Consider the following 20,401-nt stretch of genomic DNA (forward strand, 5'->3'; position numbering starts at 1 on the left):
TTTTTTTAGATTCCATATGTATGTGTTAGCATACGGTATTTGTTTTTTCTCTTTCTTACTTCACTCTGTATGACAGACTCTAGGTCCATCCACCTCACTACAAATAACTCAATTTCTTTTTATGGCTGAGTAATGAAGAAAATAGATATTTCTTGAAAACTGCAACTTTTAAACTCTTCAATCAATATTTGACTATACTAAAGTTACAAGATAAATTATTATCTTCTTTTGGACATGTTTTTAGTTTCATGATATCTCAGAAATTGACTGCCTAAGTCTTCCTTATTATTTTTTCATAAAATGCAATTTGATTAAGTTGCTTTGAGTTTAGGTCTCATAAATGTTTTAACGCATTTGTAAGGAATAATCAGGGTTTGAATTTTTCTGATTTCTCAGTAGAAAATAGAAATGACTAATAATTTTGCAGTTACAGTTCAAGAAATTTAATATACAAGATGTATAAAGCACAGCAAACTCAGAATTATATTTCACATACAGGTAGTAGATCTTTTTAAATGGCATTTCACAAGCATCAGCAAAGCTGATAGACTAATACAGAAAGACATTTCTTTGGAGCAGAACTAATGAGTCTCCTGGTTTTATAAGACTCTCCACCCTCATTAGAAGACTAACCGTGGAAACCATAAGCTTTGGGGTTATAACAAGAATCACTTCAAAATAAATGCAGTCTTATTATAATTTACTATAGCGGAAAGTAACACAGAGTGTGACACAATTCTCTTTCGTTTATGGTTATAAGGCACAAATTCTAACACAATTAACCTGTCAAAATTCAAGTGTATTGCAACACTGAGATTCTAATAAATGATTACTGCTAATGACAGAAGACTTGGTTGAAGGGATATTTGTATTTGTTTTGCCTTGTTTTTAAATTTTTTAATTTTTTTGGAGCCAGTTCTGTTTGAAGAACTCAAAATGTGACTGTGTGAAAGATACAGAATTATCTTTGCTTAAAAGGAAGAAAAAATTTCCAGCTGTTCTGTTATTTCCCACTTAGCTATCCTCATAATTGAAAACTGTAAGGGGATAGGGCTCCAAACATAAAGTTTCTGCAGCTTAGTTGATGCTTCATTAACATTGTGTTGAATTCATGAATAAACAAACAGTTTTAAATTACATACCTGAAGGAGAAGGTGATACTTTAAAACACGCTGCATAGGAACCACAAGCAAGTCTCGAAGAGTAAATTTCCCATTATTTGCTCTTTTAGAACATTCCTAAAGAAATTGTTTTTAAATTGAACTGTTTTAGTTTTAGCAAAAGGAGTCATAATACAAACATTAAAGGATGCAAACGCCATAAGCAAAACTGCTATTATACAATAAATATTTTGCTATTTCCCTTAACAATCCTTCTTTCTTAAAACTAGGAAGTATCGTCAGTTAAAAACCAAAAGAAACAAACAAAACTTGTAGCATTTCAACTCTAAATAAGAATAAATATGTAGAACTATTTTACACATGAAAATTATTTTCTCTAGTGGTCCTCCAGCATTTTTCCCTCACTTACCACTTAACCTTTCACCAGTCTCCCCAAGCAGGCCTGTGGACCAGGCATCAAGAACAAGCCCCATTAATTAAACCCACTATGTTCCCTCCCCACCATCATGCCTTGGTTCATTCGGTTCTCTCCAACTGCCATGTGCTTGGACTAGTTCCCAGCAAAATTCATCATCCTCTTGAAGAACTACACTTCAAGGCTGTTAGTAATAGTCCCAATCAAAATTGTGCTGTCTCTCTGTGCCTTGTGGGTCTCTTAATTATTGTTGTATATGTATAATATCTTCCCCAATATATTATGTCTTTTATGCCTCTTGAGAATCTGGTATTTACTGACTAAACATTTGTTGTAATGAATGAAATGGAATGATTGACTCCCAAAATTTGCTAAAGTATAAACCCACTACAGGATTCAAAGTTTTCAAAGCCTCAGATTTTATTTTTTTAATCTCACAATCTCCTTTCTTACAAGTTTATCAAAAAATAGCATTGATGGGTTCACTCTATTGACATTAACTAAGACTTTGAGGAAAGTACTTTGAATTTGCAGTGTCAAAGCCTGAATTTAAATCAAGTTTGGCAATTCTTGTCTGTGTGACCTTGAACAAATTGCTTTTCTGATCTTACTGTTCCTCAAATATTCATGGTATCATCCAAAAAAAACAATAAGGTGTCATAAAGATATTTTTATTTGTGAGCAACCTAAGTCCAAAATCCTCAGACAATTACATAACCAAGACCAAGGAATTTTCCAGTTCATGGAAGAGGTTGTATTCAAGAAAATACTCTTTAGTTTCCCTTTTCCCCACACTTAGCTTTTCCAGCACATGGAAGGATATATTATATTATCAGAAGCTATAGAAACAAACACCATTAGCTCCAATGACCATATTGAGTTAATGAGTGCTTGACTACAGCTTTCAAACAAGAACTGGTGACACACCCTGACATGTTAGCTCACATCTTGTCAATTGCTGGGGTTCACTGGACAGATAGCTATTTCAAATGATTTCTTGCTTCCACAGATTATAGCGAGTTCTGGATCATGGGTCTCAAATAGGAGGTCAAACTGTTAATATTATTGTAATGAATGGGTTTCATCTTCCCAGCTGCATTTTAAGTTCCTTGGAAATTGAGGTTGTATCTTACACTTCTTATGTTATGCCATCTTAACATAGTGTTAAGAACAGAAATGTTATACATTTAAAATTTACTTTGTTATGTTATGGAAGTCAGTGTAAAACTGTTGGGGAAAAAATTATTTCAAGTTCTAAGTTATAAGCTCAGGAAGTAAAGAAACTAACAGCGCTGGCATTAGCTACAATTAGGGGGCCGAGACTGAAGTGTAAAATGCTTATTAGTATTGAAAGCAAATAAAGGGTAGAAATGATCCTTCCAAACATCCAGTCAAGTGCTTAGCCTCAACTCCAATTCTAAGTGAAAAGAAAAGAAAATGTAATAGGGATGAGCCAGCTTAGAGAACAAGGTAAAGAGACTCTATTACCCTTCACCCCATGTTACCTTGGTTCTACAGTAGGGGTGAAAAAAAGACAAAAATCATCAAGAATAAAAATAACCACAAAACAGAAGACATGAAGGAGGCAGAGAGAAACCTAGTATAAGGCAGCTTTCCCTCCATCATGCTGGGACTTGCAGAAGACAGTTCCAGCAAAGACTATTTGTTGAGGGCTTATAGTAAGTATCTGGTTAAATACTTCCAAATCAGACCCACGGTTAACACAACCAGCATCACCTCACCCTGAGCCTTTCAAACTCAGTCTGAGGTTCTCTCTTTCCCTAAGACTTACAGTGACTACAGGAACTATAGAGTATGCTCACTGGGCAGGATTTTGACAGTGAGTCTGAAAGAAGGGAGAGTAACACGCATATAATGCTGAGAATATAATGCAGGTTTGATCGACCACTTTCTGACTCCTCTCTTGAACCAGAATTATATATCTTTATTTTAAAAAAAACTGCCTAAATGGTAGCTCTATTAGGAAGTTGTTGTGTACGTTGTTAACTTTTATCTTACCATCGTGTTTTAATTTGAGTCAAGGTGGCTTATAGTTCTAGACTTACGAGGCTCTGCTCTCCCAAGAGGAGCAGGGGCCCTTTATGCTAACAAGGCTGTAAGGATGTCACTTAGTGGTGACTCAAACCATCTCCAGCCATAAGATCCGCATCATCAAGGGATTGTGAGAGGTAAGAAAGAAGGATTCATGATATAGAATTAGTACAGTTACTTGGTAGTCTGTTGATGTGCAAATTTTCTCACCAATAGCTCCCCTTTGTGGGAATTATTTTATTAAATCAGACCAGATACGCTAAACAGTGAAGGGGTTCTGCCTTGCAAATCATCTCCCTCTTCTTCTCTGTTCATCACCTGACCTCACTGCTAAACCCAACAAAGAGCAGCAAGGAGGATATGAGAGAGCCAACCAAGCCACACACAGAAGAGTTGACTATACATCTCTACTTGAAATTTAAGAAGATCCATACATATGGATAATATATTTGAGACGACAATTCATATAACATATAAATAATCGTTTTTCAAAAGATTTTTGAAAGTGCAGACTCTTCTTGTGTGTGTGGGGGGGAAAGATGTACCAAAAAAATAAATGACCTAACACAGTTTCCAGACTTATTTTCCATTGTTACCATGTGCTCTATTCATACTAACCTACTTGCCATTTCTCAAACTTGCCTGATCCTTCTGGTCAAGACATACCAATTCTTCCAGAATGCCCTACATGGACTCTCATCTATCAAGACTCACCTCATTCTTCAGTGACCTAACTCAAATGCTCCCTCTTCAGATAAATCTTCCACAGTCTAACTATACTGAAGTGATCACTCAGTCTTACTCATGGAGCCCTGACTACGAGTGCTTATCACATACTACTTAATCTCATCATATGTGTGCCTGTCTTGCCTTCTTATGGGCAATATCCATGCCCTTTTTTAATTTTTTATTATTATTATTTTTATTATTATTATTTTTTAACATCTTTATTGGGGTATAATTGCTTTACAATGGTGTGTTAGTTTCTGCTTTATAACAAAGTGAATCAGTTATACATATTCCATGCCCTTTTTATACGTTTTCCCCTAAATATCTTTTGGCCGTGTTATGCAGCATGTGGGATCTTATTTCCCTGACCAGGGATCGAACCCACGTCCCCTACACTGGAAGCACAGAGTCTTACCACTGGACCTCCAGGGAAGTCCCAATATCTTATATTTTTAGTAAACAGTTTACATCTACATACATATTATCTCACATACATCTTACTCATCCTGTACCTTTTACTACCCTGGGCAACTTACTCATGATCTCTCTGAACACTGGCTTTCTTAACCATAAGATAAAAAAATTAATTGTATGTATCTCACAAAGTCATGAGGATCTAATGAGATAAGACATGTAAAAAAGCCATAAATCTTATATCTCACTACTGTTATTATTACTGCCACATTATTATTTTATAGAGCTATATATTAAAATATTTTATGAAATTACACTTAGAATTCATAGAAATTTGCTGTTGCATAGATCATGAAAAGAATATGTTGGTTTTAGTTTATTTTACTCTGTCATAGACACACAAAAAATAAACAGGCACCTCTAATTTCAGTTTGACATCTTCTTTTGTCTTAGAAATGTAGTCTAAACTAGAGATGGCCAACTCCACTCCACTGCAGTACTGCCCATAAATAACCAACCTGAAAGGAAAAGAGAGAGAGGAAAAAATCTGAGGACAAAAAGGCAAGAATAAAGTGGAAGAGGAAACTCACCTATTTAAAACCACAATTAGGCATAACCAAAGCAAATCTCACTCGTCCTGCTCCTCTTACTTTCCAGGTAACCCTGGGCAGATTACTCATAATTTCTCTGAACCTCAGCTTTCTCGTTTCTTTTTAAGACACACCACACATACAGTTATAGAATGAAAGTCACTCATATTTACAGTATTAAAAATGACTATTTTTAATTTCCAAATTTGAATGGGATTGATTCCATGCATGTTTTTATAGCAGGTAGATTTTACAAACTGGCTTAATGACTGTTAATATTGTTTGAGTGCATATAATAATCAAAAACAAAATTAAAAACTTCTCTTCAAGTTTCTATTAGAGATCAACTTTTACACTGTTCACGCTCACTCAGGAACAGTTTTATTTTCTACTACTGTTTCACTGTAATCACTACTTACAACTCTACTCATTAATAAACCTCCTACTCCCTCCCCCGTTTTAATTAAGAAAAATACATTATCTGAAAAGTGGGAATGAGAGGGCTGAGCTGTGCTGGCTGGGAGATAACTTATATTGCATGGGGTCTGAGCCTGCTTCGGGAAGGGTATCTCTGGGGTAATACCGATTTTTGCAAAGAGCCCGGTTAATTTATTGTTTCTTTTAGCCCTCTACTGGAAAACAAAAAAACTACTACATTAATATTTATCTAATGTTGATGTAAGCAATTAATTAGCTACTTCTTAGTACTAGGAACTATAGTGCTTGATTTTAAAAGAGAGCGCTCTATTTTAAGCAAAATTCCTTGGTACTTCTAATTTATGTGAATTGTTCAGAAGATTTTTTTCAAATTCAGAAAGGGAAACTGACGTTGGCTGTGAATGTAATACTCCAAAATACAGAATTATAAGGTATTAGAGTTGGAAAAAGCACTACGTACCAGATAATCTACCCCTAACATTTACAGATGGAAAAAAGGAGGCTCAGAGAGTTAAAATGACTTCCTGAAGTCTACAGGACTCAAGAGTGACAGAAACTGCACCTTCTGGTTTTCAATGCAAAAGTCTGAACCCTTCTTTTTTTCTTTTTTTTTTTTCCCTGATACACATATAGAGGTCAACCACTACCCAGAAATTAACTGTCCCATGTTCTAATTACTGCCCAGACAGTATCTTAATGAACGATAGTAATAGCTACTTATGAGCAATTTTAATACTAACCCTCACTATAATTACAAACTAATAGCCACAAAATTTAAAATCCAAAAGTTACCTTTCCTTGTAGTTAATGAAAACTTGATACAAGTTCTGGTCGTTTTTATTTATAATGGAATCATGAATCTCTTGCATTAGGTTCCGATGAACTTTTACAAGTTCCTTAGAAAAGAAAACAGTGGCAAAGCAAATTAGGAATCAGAACCAAAAAAATCACCCGGAGCCCAGCATCCCTATTGCTGCCAGACTTGCCATTCAAGGATATGCTGAATACCCTCAATATATAAACCTGCTACCATCAGTAAAGAGGAAAAAAAGGAGGGGAAAGAAGAGAAAAGAGAGAAGGGGAAGGGGAGGGGAGGGAGAGAGGGGGAGAAAGACAGGCCATGTTCACGGAAAATAGCAATTTCAGATCTGACTGTGGAAAAAGAAATTCTCTCTCTAGTTATTAAAGGGTAATTTATTCCTTGTATAAAAATATGTACAGTTCAGCTTCATCTTATAATCACTTTAAATTTTTAAATAAAACTATCCAAGTGCTTAATGTTTTACTGACAGGATAAAGTAATGATTCATGTCCTCGAGACATAAAAATGTAGATTTGTACTTTGGTCAATTAGTGGTGTCCTGGAGCTAAGCTAACAATAATCAGACTAAATTACTTGAAACCAGCCAACTAATGTCATAAATAAGCAGCAAATAAATTGTAGTAGGCAGTTTACTAGGGCAACTCAAAAGATAGAATTTCACATTTTTCCTGATAAGCAAGTAATTTTCGGTCAGACAGTAAAATACATGTCACAGCCAGGAAATGAGGAGATCCGAATCAAGGTGCCAATTCTCCCAGGATCTCTTCCCGTGTACCTTGGAGCACACATTGATTCAGGGCATGCCCTTCCTTAGGAGGTGCTAAGTGAAACATGAATATGTTGGCCCTGTCACTTTTCTGAGGAGCATGGAAAAGCTATTAGAATAAGGACTGTCAAATGGGTTCTAAGTTACAGTGAGCGTATTTAGGTGGTTTAAGATCCTCATCTTCCTAAAATGTGTGGTTTGTTTTATGCTAAATATTCATCTGATATTGGGATCTTTTTCTTCCTTCTACGTTACAAATCAATAAGAATGTCTTCATTTGGCCAAAATCAGGAACAAGGACAACATGCCATAGCTAAACTGGTGCAAAGCAACACTAAATATAAAGGAATCAAAATATTAGCGACTTTACAGGTGATACAAGCAAGCTGGTTCATAAAAGCTTATATACTGTATATAAGAGCTACATATTAAAACTGAGGGACTACCCTGGTGGTCTAGTGGGTAAGACTCTGCACTCCAAATGCAGGCGGCCCAGGTCTGACCCCTGGTCGAGGAACTAGAGCCCGCATACATGCCGCAACTAGAAGTCCGCATGCCGCAACAAAGGTCCCGTGTGCCGCAACAAAGGTCCCGTGTGCCACAACGAAGACCCAGCACAGCCAAAATAAATAAATTAAATAAATAAATAAATAAATATTAAAGGAAAAAAAGAAAAACTGAGGCCAGTTCTAGAGGTCTAAGAACTTGAATCTTGTCTAGCAAGACCTTACATGGTATTGCATTTGGCTTGCCTCTATGCTTTTGGGTACATATCCTTTTAGGACTGTCAGATAATAAGGTACCCTGAAATTTGAAATGCTATGTAAATGTGAAGAAAAGCTCCTCACATCTTACCATTAAAATAGACTGTTATATCGGGCTTCCCTGGTGGCGCAGTGGTTAAGAACCTGCCTGTCAATGCAGGGGACACAGGTTCGAGCCCTGGTCCAGGAAGATCAGGGGACACAGGTTTGAGCCCTGGTCCAGGAAGATCCCACATGTTGCGGAGCAACTAAGCCCATGTGCCACAACTACTGAGCCTGCGCTCTAGAGCCTGCAAGCCACAACTACTGAGCCCATGTGCCACAAGTACTGAAGCCCATGCACCTAGAGCCCGTGCTCCACAACAAGAGAAGCCACCACAATGAGAAGCCTGGACACCGCAACGAAGAGTAGCCCCCGCTCGACGCAAATAGAGAAGGCCCACGCAGCAAAAAAAACCCAACACAACCAAAAATAAATAAATAAATAAATTTATTTTAAAAATAAAAGACTGTTATATCATAAAGAAGCAGTGTATTTCAGAAATGGGAGTTTAGGTTGATGCAACGAGAAGAAGAAAACACCAAAAAGCAGAGGACAAGGAAGTGTAGGAATGGAGGGAAGTGAAGAAGACAGATGGAGCCAGGACAGTGTCTGTAAGATGGGGTTGGGGGGCTGAAAGAACAATAGAGCAGGGAGTGGGGCAGAAGGGGATTCCCACAAGAGAAAGAGACCATAACACCAGGGATTAACTGAGACTACCTTGTTGTGACAAGCAGTTAAGTATAATACATCAACCTTATCCTTTTGCGTTCAGCATACATTCTGACTTTTGCTTGACAATATGACTTACTAGTTATTTCCAGAAAATAAGACTATAAAAACTCAGGAGACAGAAAATTGGGTTAAAATTCTTTAAAAATACAATACAATGTTCAAATAGGGACCCAATAAGAAAATGAGGATTTTATAGAAGTGTACCACAATTTTAGCTAGCATGTTTTTACTTACAGGAATGTTGATGAATACTGAATCAAATTCAGCTGCTGTCAGAAATCTTTTTAATGGTGCCATGAAATACTACCAGGAGAGAAGAGAGGGGTGATAATTAAGCACAACTTATCCTAATCTATATAATAGTTTTTCATCAATGAGCAATAAATATTACTGAAGTTAATCAGTATTATGAATACCAAGAAAAAAGCAGAAACTATTTTCTCTACCGTAAAGATTCTATATTTGAACAGAGATATGAAGACATAAATACAAGTTAATACATTTAAAATATAAAATAAAAGATCTGGGCTATAAATCCTTCTGAAAGTAAGAAAAAAAAGAGGAGAGAACACCACTGGCTGAACTGGCAACAAATGGCAACCTTCTGGAGATATGTTTGAGGACTAATTCAAAATATCCCTCAAATGCTCTGTGAAGATTCCAGATCCCTGAGACCAATAATTTGCATATACAATTTATGGATCATTCCCCTTCATTCTTTGAGAATTTTAGTTCCTGGCCTACCATATCTCTGTCCATTACTACTCCCATCTTCATTTTTGGTCGTATCAGTATCTGTGCAGATGGTCCTTCCAATAGCCTGGCCTCTCGGTTCCCTGAACTCCAATAATCTGTGCCCTATCCTAGCTCAGGTCCTCCTGTGGTCATAGCCCAAGACCCCATCATTACCAACAACTGCATATGCTCCACAGAATTAAGTTGAAGCAAGCAAGTCTCTGACCTCTACCCTCCTACCTTTATAGCTCATTTCTCCAAGGACTTCTCCAACCCACTGGGTCTGCCAATCCCCTGACCATCTCACATCCCTCATGTCCACATTTCCCTTTTTACCCAGTTTACATTCCACGAGCCATCATCAGAATCACTGCCCTACAGGTACCCTTACCCTCTCTTCTTTCATTCTGGAAAAATGAAAACCCTGGTTAAATCTAGCTTGCCATATATTTTGTGCCTATACCTAAGAAGTTAAACAGAAGCTACACTGATAGCTAATTAAAAATATAATCACAAAACCCAAATGAGCCTGTAATGCTACAATATCCTAGTACATTTACCCTCTCGTTCTCCTAAACAACTCTTCCATGCCTTCATCTCTCTTTTTAAACTTCCAAAACTTTCTCCTGGTTCTCATTCTCTTAGCCTCCAAATGTGGAAGTCACCAGAGGTGACCTCAAACCTCTTCTCTGTCAACATCCATTCCGTTGGTGATTCATCTAGTGCCATGGCTTTAAACACCACTGCATAATGATACTGGCCCAATCTATACATCCAACCTTTCCCCTGAATGTCAGACTCATACATCTAACTTCCTCCTCAATACATCCCCTTGGAAGCTAATAGGTATTACAAATTTAGTAAGTCCCAACAGACTCGTGATTCCTACACCTGTCCTTCTCCATCTCAGTCACCATCTTCACCATTTACACAGTTACTCACGCTAAAAACCTAGCATTGTTAGGAATTCCCACTGGGCAGTCCAGTGGTTAGGACTCTTGCACTTCCACTGCTGTGGGCCCAGGGTTCAATCCCTAGTCAGGGAACTAAGATCTCACAAACCGAGCCATGTGGCGTGGCCAAAAAAAAAAAAACAAAAAACAAAAAAACAAGAACAGAAAACCAAGAATTCTTGATTCTCTTTCCACACATCCTTTACCTAATCCATCATCAAATCCACTTGGCTCTACTTTCAAAATTTATTCAGAATCTGACCACTCCCTGCCACCTCAACCAATTCCACCATTTTCCATCAACTTAATTATTATGATATCCTTCTAACATTTTTCTCAATTTCCACCCTTGCCCGACAAGAGTCAGAATGATCTGTTAAAAACTTACATTAGATCCCATCACTTCTTCTACTCAAAACGCTCTAGCTTTTAGCCAGGTGCTCCTATATGTCCCCTGTGACCTGGGGGCTCACAAAGTCTCTGATCTCACTGCTCCCCTGCACTCATTCTGCTTCAGCCTCCTGGGCTGTTGCTGTTCCCTGAATCACACTGAACACTGTCCCACGTGAGGACCTTTCTCCCAGGGATTGTCCACTCTGGGATATTCGCATGGCTTACTCCCTCCATTCACAAAGCTCTCTGCTTAAATACGATCTGACCACAGAGGGCTTCCATTACCACTCTATATAAGGTAACACCAGCCTCTCCCATCACTCACTACCCGCTTCCTCTGCCTTATTTTTCTTCAGAGAATTTATCACCACCTGGCATACTCGTTTGCTTAAATTATAAACCCTCCCATGAGAGTGTCATGAGAACTAGAGCTTTGTTGTGTTGACTGCTATACCCCCAGTCCCTAGAATAGTGCCATTCACATACTAAGAAATCAATAAATCACTGTGGGATGAGTAAATCTGCTTTGAGATCTTTAAACCCAAAGTTCTGCTGAAAATCAGAATATGCAGACACTGTAGAAACACTGAGCCTAATGTATTAGCAAGGCAGTATTGGAGCGTCAAGAATGATACCTGATGACTTACTTTTTCTATTGACTCCAATGTTTCTGTATATTTTTCCTCTGTCTGCTTGATTTCTGCTAGGCAGCAACTCCGTATGTCATTTTCTGGACATTTCTACAATTAGAATTTTCAAATTAACATTATTTAATCAAATTCATGTATTAATCTTTCCAGTAGAAGATAGAAAGAAATAAAAATGATTGATTTTTTTTAAGTGTTCCATTCTAATAAAACACATAACTGAAAGATATATTTAACTGCATTTGGGAAGGATCTTTGCTTTTTAAAAGAATCTGAACAATGTAAATGAAAAAGTTTTAGATAATTAAAAATATACTTTTGAGTATACTCTCTTTAAACTGAAACATCTATTTTAGTATAAATGTTACTGAATCTGGAAACATCATGAATGGTCTTATACAGTTTTCTTAATGTACAGCATACTTTATAAGTGCTGTAGAAATACTGCAAAAATCATAAAAAGATATTTGGTAAGTAAAAAATCTTAAAATATTTTTTCAAGAGTTAACATCTTGGTGTTTGGCTCTCTTACGGTTTAAGACTCTAGGCAGTAGAACATAGTAGGAAGATCAAAGTTTTGGGGATCAGATAGAATTTGGTTCAAGAACCAGTTTTGCTGTTATTAGTTTGTCTAATCTCTCTGTGTCTTGGTTTTCTCATCTATAAAACAGAATTACAGTACCCAGCCCAAGGAGCTGTAAATGAGATAACCTGTGTAGCGTGCTTAACACCCTGAGGAATGCACAAGAAGGGCCCTGTGCGTTCAATCATCATCACTGCTCACCCTGGGCCACGTGAACAGCCCAGCACCGTAAGCTCAGTGAAGACGGTCCTTGGGAAAGACAATGAAGAATTTGCTGGTGCCCAAAGAAGTTGATAATTAAAGGGGTATGGACGATACTCCATCACCTAAAACACTCTTAAACTGCTGCCACAGGCGTCCCGTCAGCTCGTGCAGTGGGTTAAAGCACACATTCGTGACGTTTACTGAACACAGGCCAGCCAACTTGTTTCCATCCCACAGAAGCTACTGTCCCCTATGTGGGCACCGGACAACCCGCCGGCCCTTTATTAAATGCAAGAGGTCCAAGAGAGCTGAGCGAATTCATCAAAGCACCGAAGAAACCTAAAGTACCACCCAGCTGATGAAGAAAGTCTTTTGTGTAAAGAAAATGTTAATAAAAGCTTAAGCAACTGACCTTATTTTTCATTTCAAATTATATATGAGAAAATCATTCAAGGTAATTCTGAATGTTTTAGATATTTTAATGCAGATAAAGCTTTGTGGGCTGCTGTTGACTATGGCAACATCTGAAACTAAGTTCATAAAATAGTAAAAAATGCTAGGAGACCTATAATGAAACAAACGACAACAACAAAAATATCTCATATCAACCCCTAACAAACAGGAAGAAATATTCTTTAACCTATACTTTATGCCACATCAAACTTAAAGCAGATTTACCTGCTTTGCAAGAGATTTCCTTTCATAACAATGTAATTTCATGATCCCCTGAAATTATGTTCTATTGCCACTCTGCAATTATTTAGCTGTGTGGCATGCCGTTTACTTGTTAGACTTGATTTTCTTACTAGTAAACGGAGAGATTTAGACCAGAGACTTCCTATGGTTGTTCTGAACTGTAAAATGTCATGTTTACATGTCTCCAAATGCAGCAACACGTCATGGTTATACAGTTACAAGCAAGTAAACATAAAAAACAAACAAAAAAAAATCCCAGCAGAAGTTACATAAATAATTATAACCATTGTATTAATTATAATTATGCTATTGTTTTATAATTATAATTAGTATAATTAAAACATAAATATTATTTTATTAATTATTATATTAATTAGTCCTTCCAATAATCACTTTCCTAATAAGATACTCAGAGTAACTTAAAAAACAGGCAAGTCAAAGTCCTACAGGCTGATGCGCCTCCTCTGCCTTCATCAGGTCCTCGTACACTTCGCCACCTTCGTCTTCCCCATAAACACAGTCGTACAGACCCTCTTCATCTTCCACACGGGTTTCACTGAAGCAAAAGGTATAACATAAACATCATTTTCTAGCATGCAGTAAATACAGTAGTTAGAAATAGCTTACTGGTTATCAACAGAAAATCCAGAGAGCAAATCAAATACAGTGGAAGGAGGCAAAGGTTTACATTACAGCTCTGCCCCTCCTAATAAGAACAAGGACAAACGACAACCACAGAATCTGACAACGATGGCAGTGCCCTAACCTTCACTGGGCGTTTACTACGCCTCTCTGCATGGGTTATCTCACCTGGTTTGCCCAGGTCCAGCATTAATTTTGTTATCAGGTAGGCACTGTTGTTTGGCCAATTCAAGTGACAAGGACTTTGAGAGAACACAATGTTCTTTGACTTGCCCAGGATAACACAGCTAATCAGACAGCAGAGCCAGGATTTAAAACCCAGTCTGTCTTACACACTGAGTGTTTTAACTGCTCTATCATACTACCTCCCATTTTTCATATGTCAAGACCTCAGTTTCATTACCTGTATTAAAGGGTATAATATGGAGAAGACACAGGAGTTGGGGAGGACCTAATATGTTATAAATAATCTTTATAAAGCAAAAATTTCTGCTGATTATAATTGTCAATATCTAATGCAATGGTTTTCAAACCATGTTCCTTCAAGGCCACTCAGAGGGTACCCACAGGTTTGATTCTTTCAGATTCTGCTTTTATCTGTTCTATTTGTATTTTGCTTAAAGAAATGGTCCCAAGGCCACAAGACGTTTTTAAAAGCCATTGAAATTCTTCTGCTGGTCTCCTGGCAGTGGAAAATAATCCCTATTTTTTTTTAACATCTTTATTGGAGTATAATTGCTTTACAATGGTGTGTTAGCTTCCGCTTTATAACAAAGTGCATAGGTTTACAATCTCAAATGAAGGGTTAGGGAAAGATAATCAGTCACTGTGGAAGCCTTCATGGAGACTTTAAAAATCGGGCCCTATTCAGTCAACACAGAAACAGCTGTTTCCACCTATCACCCATTCTGTTACTACTCCTTAAGATTTTCCTTTCAGTTCAAGAGTTCTAGAATTAGCTTCTATTAACTAATAATGCCAAAGAACTGAGATTAATAAATTTAGGTATGTTAGAAAGAAGCATTAATATCTCCCTGAAAAGAAATTCAACTCGTTCAGTACCGCCAGCCCTTAGCATTTCTCTTGGGCCTGTGCAGATAGAACATTATAAATTGACGTACAAAAATAAAAGCACTAACTATAAATGTCACTCTGCAACTCGGAGCATTTTTCAAAGTAGGTGCAATCACAAGGTTGTCTATGTTTGTCATGAAGAGTTATCTGGAGGCATTTGACAGAAATGAACTGTCAGACACCCAGAAGAAAGGAAGGTGCCTTAAGGGAGAACGCTCTGGTGGTGAGAGAAGTTTCAGAGAACCTGCTGTGAGAAAAATTCATTCCAGGATTACCTGTCCACCCATCCACCCACCTACCTGATTCTTAAACTAAGAACCTACTGATTGCCAGACTCACCAGTGCTAAGAATGCTAAGATCCAAGGGCTCTCCCATAGTCTAGTGTGGAAAACAGCGCATAAACACATAATTCTATGAGTGCAGAGGGAAGAGTAAGAATAACTCTGACTAAGGAAGGCAGGGAAAGCTTCATGGAAGATACTACATCTGAACTGGATCTTGACTGTATTGATTTATTCAATAGGTATTTGCTGAATAAATACTATGTTCCAGCAGATATAGCTGCAGACAAGGCAGACACAGCTTCCACCCTCCAGGGTGACACAATGAATGAGAAGAGGGGATGAGCATTCAAAGGACCCCAACCTGTGCGATGGCAGAGAGGTGTGCAGAAGCTGGCGACGTGAGGGGTGGAGTCCCGTCCAGTGGGACCAGGTGAGTGAGGGGAGCCCCAGAGGGAAGAGGTGAACCAATCTGAGAAGGGCCCTGCGCTCTGGGAGCTCAACCTTACCTGGGCATCTGAGGACCACAGTGGGTTATAGAGGGGTAGTGTGGAGGGTCAAGAAGCCAAGCAGGGAGATAGAGAAGCCAAGAAATGAAATGCTGTGGGTGAGAGGTAATGAGTACCATAACCAGGGTAAAGGCAGATGAGGAGAGAAACAGAGACTCAGGAGACCGTGTCAGCTACAACCAACCAGACTTGGGGACCAATCCGGATTAGGGAGAGGGGGGAGGACTGAAGGATGCTTTCAGCTCTGTACTCTGAAAAACTGGGGAGACGGTGAGTCTTATTGGCAGTTCCAGAATTTCCATACTGAGGGGCTTAGGTAGGCAGTCTCGCCTTAGGCAGTCCCGCCTGAGAACAGTGGGGCTGTTAAACTGGTTCGAGCACTTTCTATAACTCATCAAAGGGTAGGAAGGTCTGATGAGTTCATGAAGGAACTGAGATTAAAGAAATGATAAAGGAGTAGGTTCTGTATCAAAGGGGATCCTGTTCAGAAGGAAAACAGGCTGTGAAATCCTTTTCCTCCCTCAGACCCTCCAACCCCCACCCCCAAACCAACAAAAAAAAGCCAAAAAAACAAACAAAAAAATCACATCGTCTTTCTTAAGTCTTGCTATCGACTATTTTGCATGAGGGCAGAGGTACATATGTATAAATTCACACAGATTCTTCTCTAAGAATTGTAGGAGCGACACACACGCACCCACACACATTGCAACTGGGCTAGAACAGTTTGGGTTTTTGTTATTCAATCCCATACTAAAGCTGTTTTTCTTGCTAACAGTTTGGGCAGTAATCTCTGATTTGCACAAAATGAAGAAGGGAGAGAGGAAAAAGCTGTGATTCTTCAAATGGTCAATAAATCAACAGCAATCTATATTAGCTTTCCTGTGTCTGGGCAACCTAGATATGGTCCCGTCTGACACCCTGGTCATAAAGGTTGAAGGAGCAAGGACACTACCGTTTAGCCATCTTACACGCTCTCCATTCCATCCTGTGTCTCTTTCTCTCCACGTGAGGATAGAATGGCTCCCCCTGCCTGGGGAGCAGACCAGTGTTTGTTCTGGGGCCCTCCCTTCAAGCGATTCACCCCCAGAGGTTAAAGGGAAGTCTATGAGCCCACAGAGATCATAACAAAGCCAAGACTGAAAAGCAAACCCTCATAGCAAACTCAAAAGCAGGCATTTGCAGGAAACACACGACATTTGGACCTCCGACCACCTGGTGAAGAGGTGAAGCAGACTGCACCTCCCAGAGCATGTGAGTTGGCACCTCAGAGCAGCCAGTTCAGGGGCCCAAGTTTTCTCCAAACTTGCATCCTCACAGGATTTATCTTGGCATCAACAGAACAAGACGAGGGAAGACTATAAAAATGAGTAGGTGTAGGTGGGGAGTTAAGATAGAACGTCATCATAGCACTGGAAATAATATTCTTTCTAAGACGACAAGGAATTCGATTATCTGATAAGTAATCTTATAGTCACTTTATGAAGATTGTAGCCAATTCAATGAGACAATCAGCAAGTACCTTGCTGAAGATTAGTGAGTTCTTGGAGATTTTAAGAAGAGATGAGAAACCATTCTTGATACACATGTGAAATACAAGACTTCGAGGCCCATCCAAAGGCAGCCTACTCTGGGAAGGGCTACCAGCCTTGCCGGTGGCTCCTGCTGAGAGCTCTCAGAGGAGCAAGGCCTCTGGGAATCAATGCAGTGAGTAAGAGCCTCCACGCTAGAATAAGAACTGCCTGGGTTCCAATCCAAAGACTACTATTACTTATGATCTTCAGGAAGTTATGATCTTCAATATGATCTTCAGCAAGTTACTTTCAAGCCTCATTTTCTCATTTGTAAACTCTGGTGATACTAGGAACAACCTCATAATGTGGTGTTACATGAGAGACGCGTGTAACATGGTTAGGACAGAAACACGCACTCAGTAAGCTCCTATGAACTGACAGATGTCTCATGATAGCTCCAGCCTGAAGCATCATGCCTGGAAGACAGTAAGTGCTCAATGCAGCTTTGGCCTATTAATTCAGAAAACAGATACGTACTGAGGACCTACTAGACACGAGACACTGTTTGAAGTGCTAGGAAAAGAGCCAAGAACAAGGTCAAGTTCCTGACCTCATGCAGCAGGCCTTCTGATGAGGAGACGGACAAAAAGTGAGGCAAGCCAAGACTGCCTCAGGTAGAGGCGAGTACCGTAAAAACACAGAGCAAGGTGAGGGTGGCGGCAATTTTAGATAGGAAAGGCCTCGCTGGCAGAGCCATCTGAGCAAAGACTTGGATGGCGAGGGGTCAGCCACATGGGCAGAAGGGACAGCCAGTGTAAGAGTCCTAGGGCAAGAACAAGGTCCGTGTGCTGGGGTATTAGGATCGATCAGTGGATGAATTTCCACAGGATCTGAATCTCTCCTGGAGCAGAATCTATGTCTTCTTATAATTCTTTGCAAACATACCTGATCTTTGGCATCAGCTCCTTGAGGGGTGAGGATCAAGTTTTACCTTTATTTGTAATCTGCACAAGTCACTCAATCAGCAGAAGACAACCAGCTGCAAAGACCTTTAGCCTCTCCCAACTATTAAATGATACAGCCCCAAAGGATTCTCTCTTCAGAATCAACACCATCTAATGAAACATCCCTGAATAACTCCCACCCACACAGATCTCGTTCGTCCTTGAACTTACACAGCAAGCACTATCTGTCCTACAGATCCGGTGGTAGATTCTATTAATACTCCTCTCGTTAATTGTCTGATTCTAGGTTTATCTACTACCTTTCCTATGCCTTTGAGAAACTTCCAAATGTTACTTCATTGCTGTCTGTTTCTTTACTCTCCATAGAGACTTGCACAATGCAAGGCACACAAGAGGAATTGAAAGCCAGCTGAAGTACATTTTCTCATGAAGCTTTCCATCAGGAGTCTGAGGTTAATTCTCACATGTCTTAATCACTAAGCCACGGTTCGCCTTCAGAGAGCTATTTTAACACCCACGGTTAAAATCCACAAAGGATGCAAAAATTGGCAGTGGTGTACTTTTGTTGAAAATGCTCAACATACTCTATTAAATCAGGCAGGCTTTTGTAGATGTCGTCATCATTAACGCTTTCTTCTGTCGGGAAGGGCCTAGGAGGGAGGGAAAAAAAAAGAGTGAATAGGCAAAAACTAGGCTGGACGTTTACCTCTCACGAAACACATACGCTCAGCTGCTGCCAAAGTGGTCACATCAGTCACCATGTTTCACACGACTTCCGGGGCTTCTCCCAAAGTGCCTGGCTGTGGCTGTGTCAGGGGCCCCCAGGGAGGCGTGGCACCTGCTACCTCAAATCACCTGCAGCAATCACGGCTGGTCACAGTCATGTGAGCAGTCGTGGACGTGCTGAGGTGCTCATCTGACCTCCCACCAGCCACACACCTGCAGGCTCACGTCAGCGCCCACTGCAGCCCCCCAGCTCAGAGTGGGTCCTTGCCTTTAGCACCATTCAGATTCTTTGCACTTACAGAATCTGATCTGACAAATAACTTGGTAATTAGGTAACAACCATTCTAGCATGACTCAATTCACTAGTATAGATGAGAATTAGAAAACAAAAATGCCATGCCCTTTATATATGATCATTGACTCTGATATACTTTTCTACTCAGACCGTAAGTTGTGTGAGTTGTATTTTTTATTTTTCATCTATTGGACAAATAAGTCAAACAAGCCTCAAAAAGAGTACGATGTTTTCTTTGTCCCCTGCTCAGAGAAAATCACTTTAGTTTCTACCCTATTCCTAGCCATTGGCTTCCCTTGTCTGCTTCGTACTATGAACTTTATTCATAATACCAACATAATGCCCTAAATTTATGTCTAACAAAATCACAGTGATTATACTATAGTGCCAAAAGTTTTACCCTCTTTTACATGAAGTCAGCATGTCATATGTTCCATAAAAACAAGAGGATCCATCAAAATAAAAAATAAGCACTAGATAATTACTAAATAATTATATTTAGTATAGTGAAAACATTTTCACATTCATTTATGTATTAACTTAGTACTTAAGACATCTGAGGAACATATATTTTTCAAATAAATTAAAATGTGTGAGAAATGCCAGTTTCAAAATCCTTTTTTAAATAAATTTTGACACATTTTATTATACTCTTATATACAAGTCTATTGTAGTAAAAAATTGAAATTATAAGTAAGAAGGAAAAAGTATAAGTAACAAGGAAAAAACTCTTCTATATACAGTTTCAGAACCAACAATATATAAATACATAAGAATAGAATCATGCTATTTCAAAATTTGCTGTTTGCATATAACAAAATATATGTTGACATGGAAAGATAATCATGTATTGAAGAGAAAATGACAAGGTATGGAACATTTCTCCAGCCTAGAGACTACTGTAGAAAGCTGCCAGACTCATGGCCCATTTCTGAGGAAGGGTCTGTGGGTGTCCTCCCCAAGATCACTGTGCTTTGTACCCAGGGACTGGGCTGTCATGCTTGGATCCTCTCTGTTTGAATCTGAATGTGAACAGAAAAATGGAAGCAACAGAAGAAGAGATCCAGGGTCACAGAGCCCCATAACGGCTGGAGACTGAATTATGGAGCCCTGAGGAAATCAGGTAAAAAATGAGATCCATTCCATTTCCATGTGGCCTGGCTGTGTGGCTACTGAAACTGTTTTTCTGTATTTCTAACATTCCTAATAATACAACCTTCTGACTGACCTAACTTGAATATGCAGTATTTTAAACAGAAAAGGCCCAACACAACATAACACATCTACCTTTCCATA

At 38.9% G+C, this 20,401-nt stretch overlaps 1 protein-coding gene across 3 annotated transcripts in view; it reads right to left on the reverse strand.

Moving 5' to 3' along the window:
- Positions 1–20,401, reverse strand: part of VAV3 (vav guanine nucleotide exchange factor 3) — a 394,672-nt gene that overhangs the window by 197,623 nt on the left and 176,648 nt on the right. For all 3 annotated transcript variants that reach the window (XR_010940966.1, XM_067727089.1, XM_067727088.1), the window contains exons 4-10: positions 18,669–18,734; positions 13,546–13,654; positions 11,616–11,708; positions 9,122–9,190; positions 6,552–6,655; positions 5,150–5,249; positions 1,143–1,238 (exon numbers count right to left, since the gene is read on the reverse strand). Coding sequence is in view for 2 of the 3 variants with exons in the window: in XM_067727089.1 (XP_067583190.1) it covers positions 1,143–1,238; positions 5,150–5,249; positions 6,552–6,655; positions 9,122–9,190; positions 11,616–11,708; positions 13,546–13,654; positions 18,669–18,734 (637 nt within the window). In the remaining variant the exon portion in view is untranslated. The remainder of the gene's footprint in view (positions 1–1,142; positions 1,239–5,149; positions 5,250–6,551; positions 6,656–9,121; positions 9,191–11,615; positions 11,709–13,545; positions 13,655–18,668; positions 18,735–20,401) is intronic.

Source organism: Pseudorca crassidens, chromosome 2, assembly GCF_039906515.1.
Source record: "Pseudorca crassidens isolate mPseCra1 chromosome 2, mPseCra1.hap1, whole genome shotgun sequence".
Classification (NCBI taxonomy): domain Eukaryota; kingdom Metazoa; phylum Chordata; class Mammalia; order Artiodactyla; family Delphinidae; genus Pseudorca; species Pseudorca crassidens.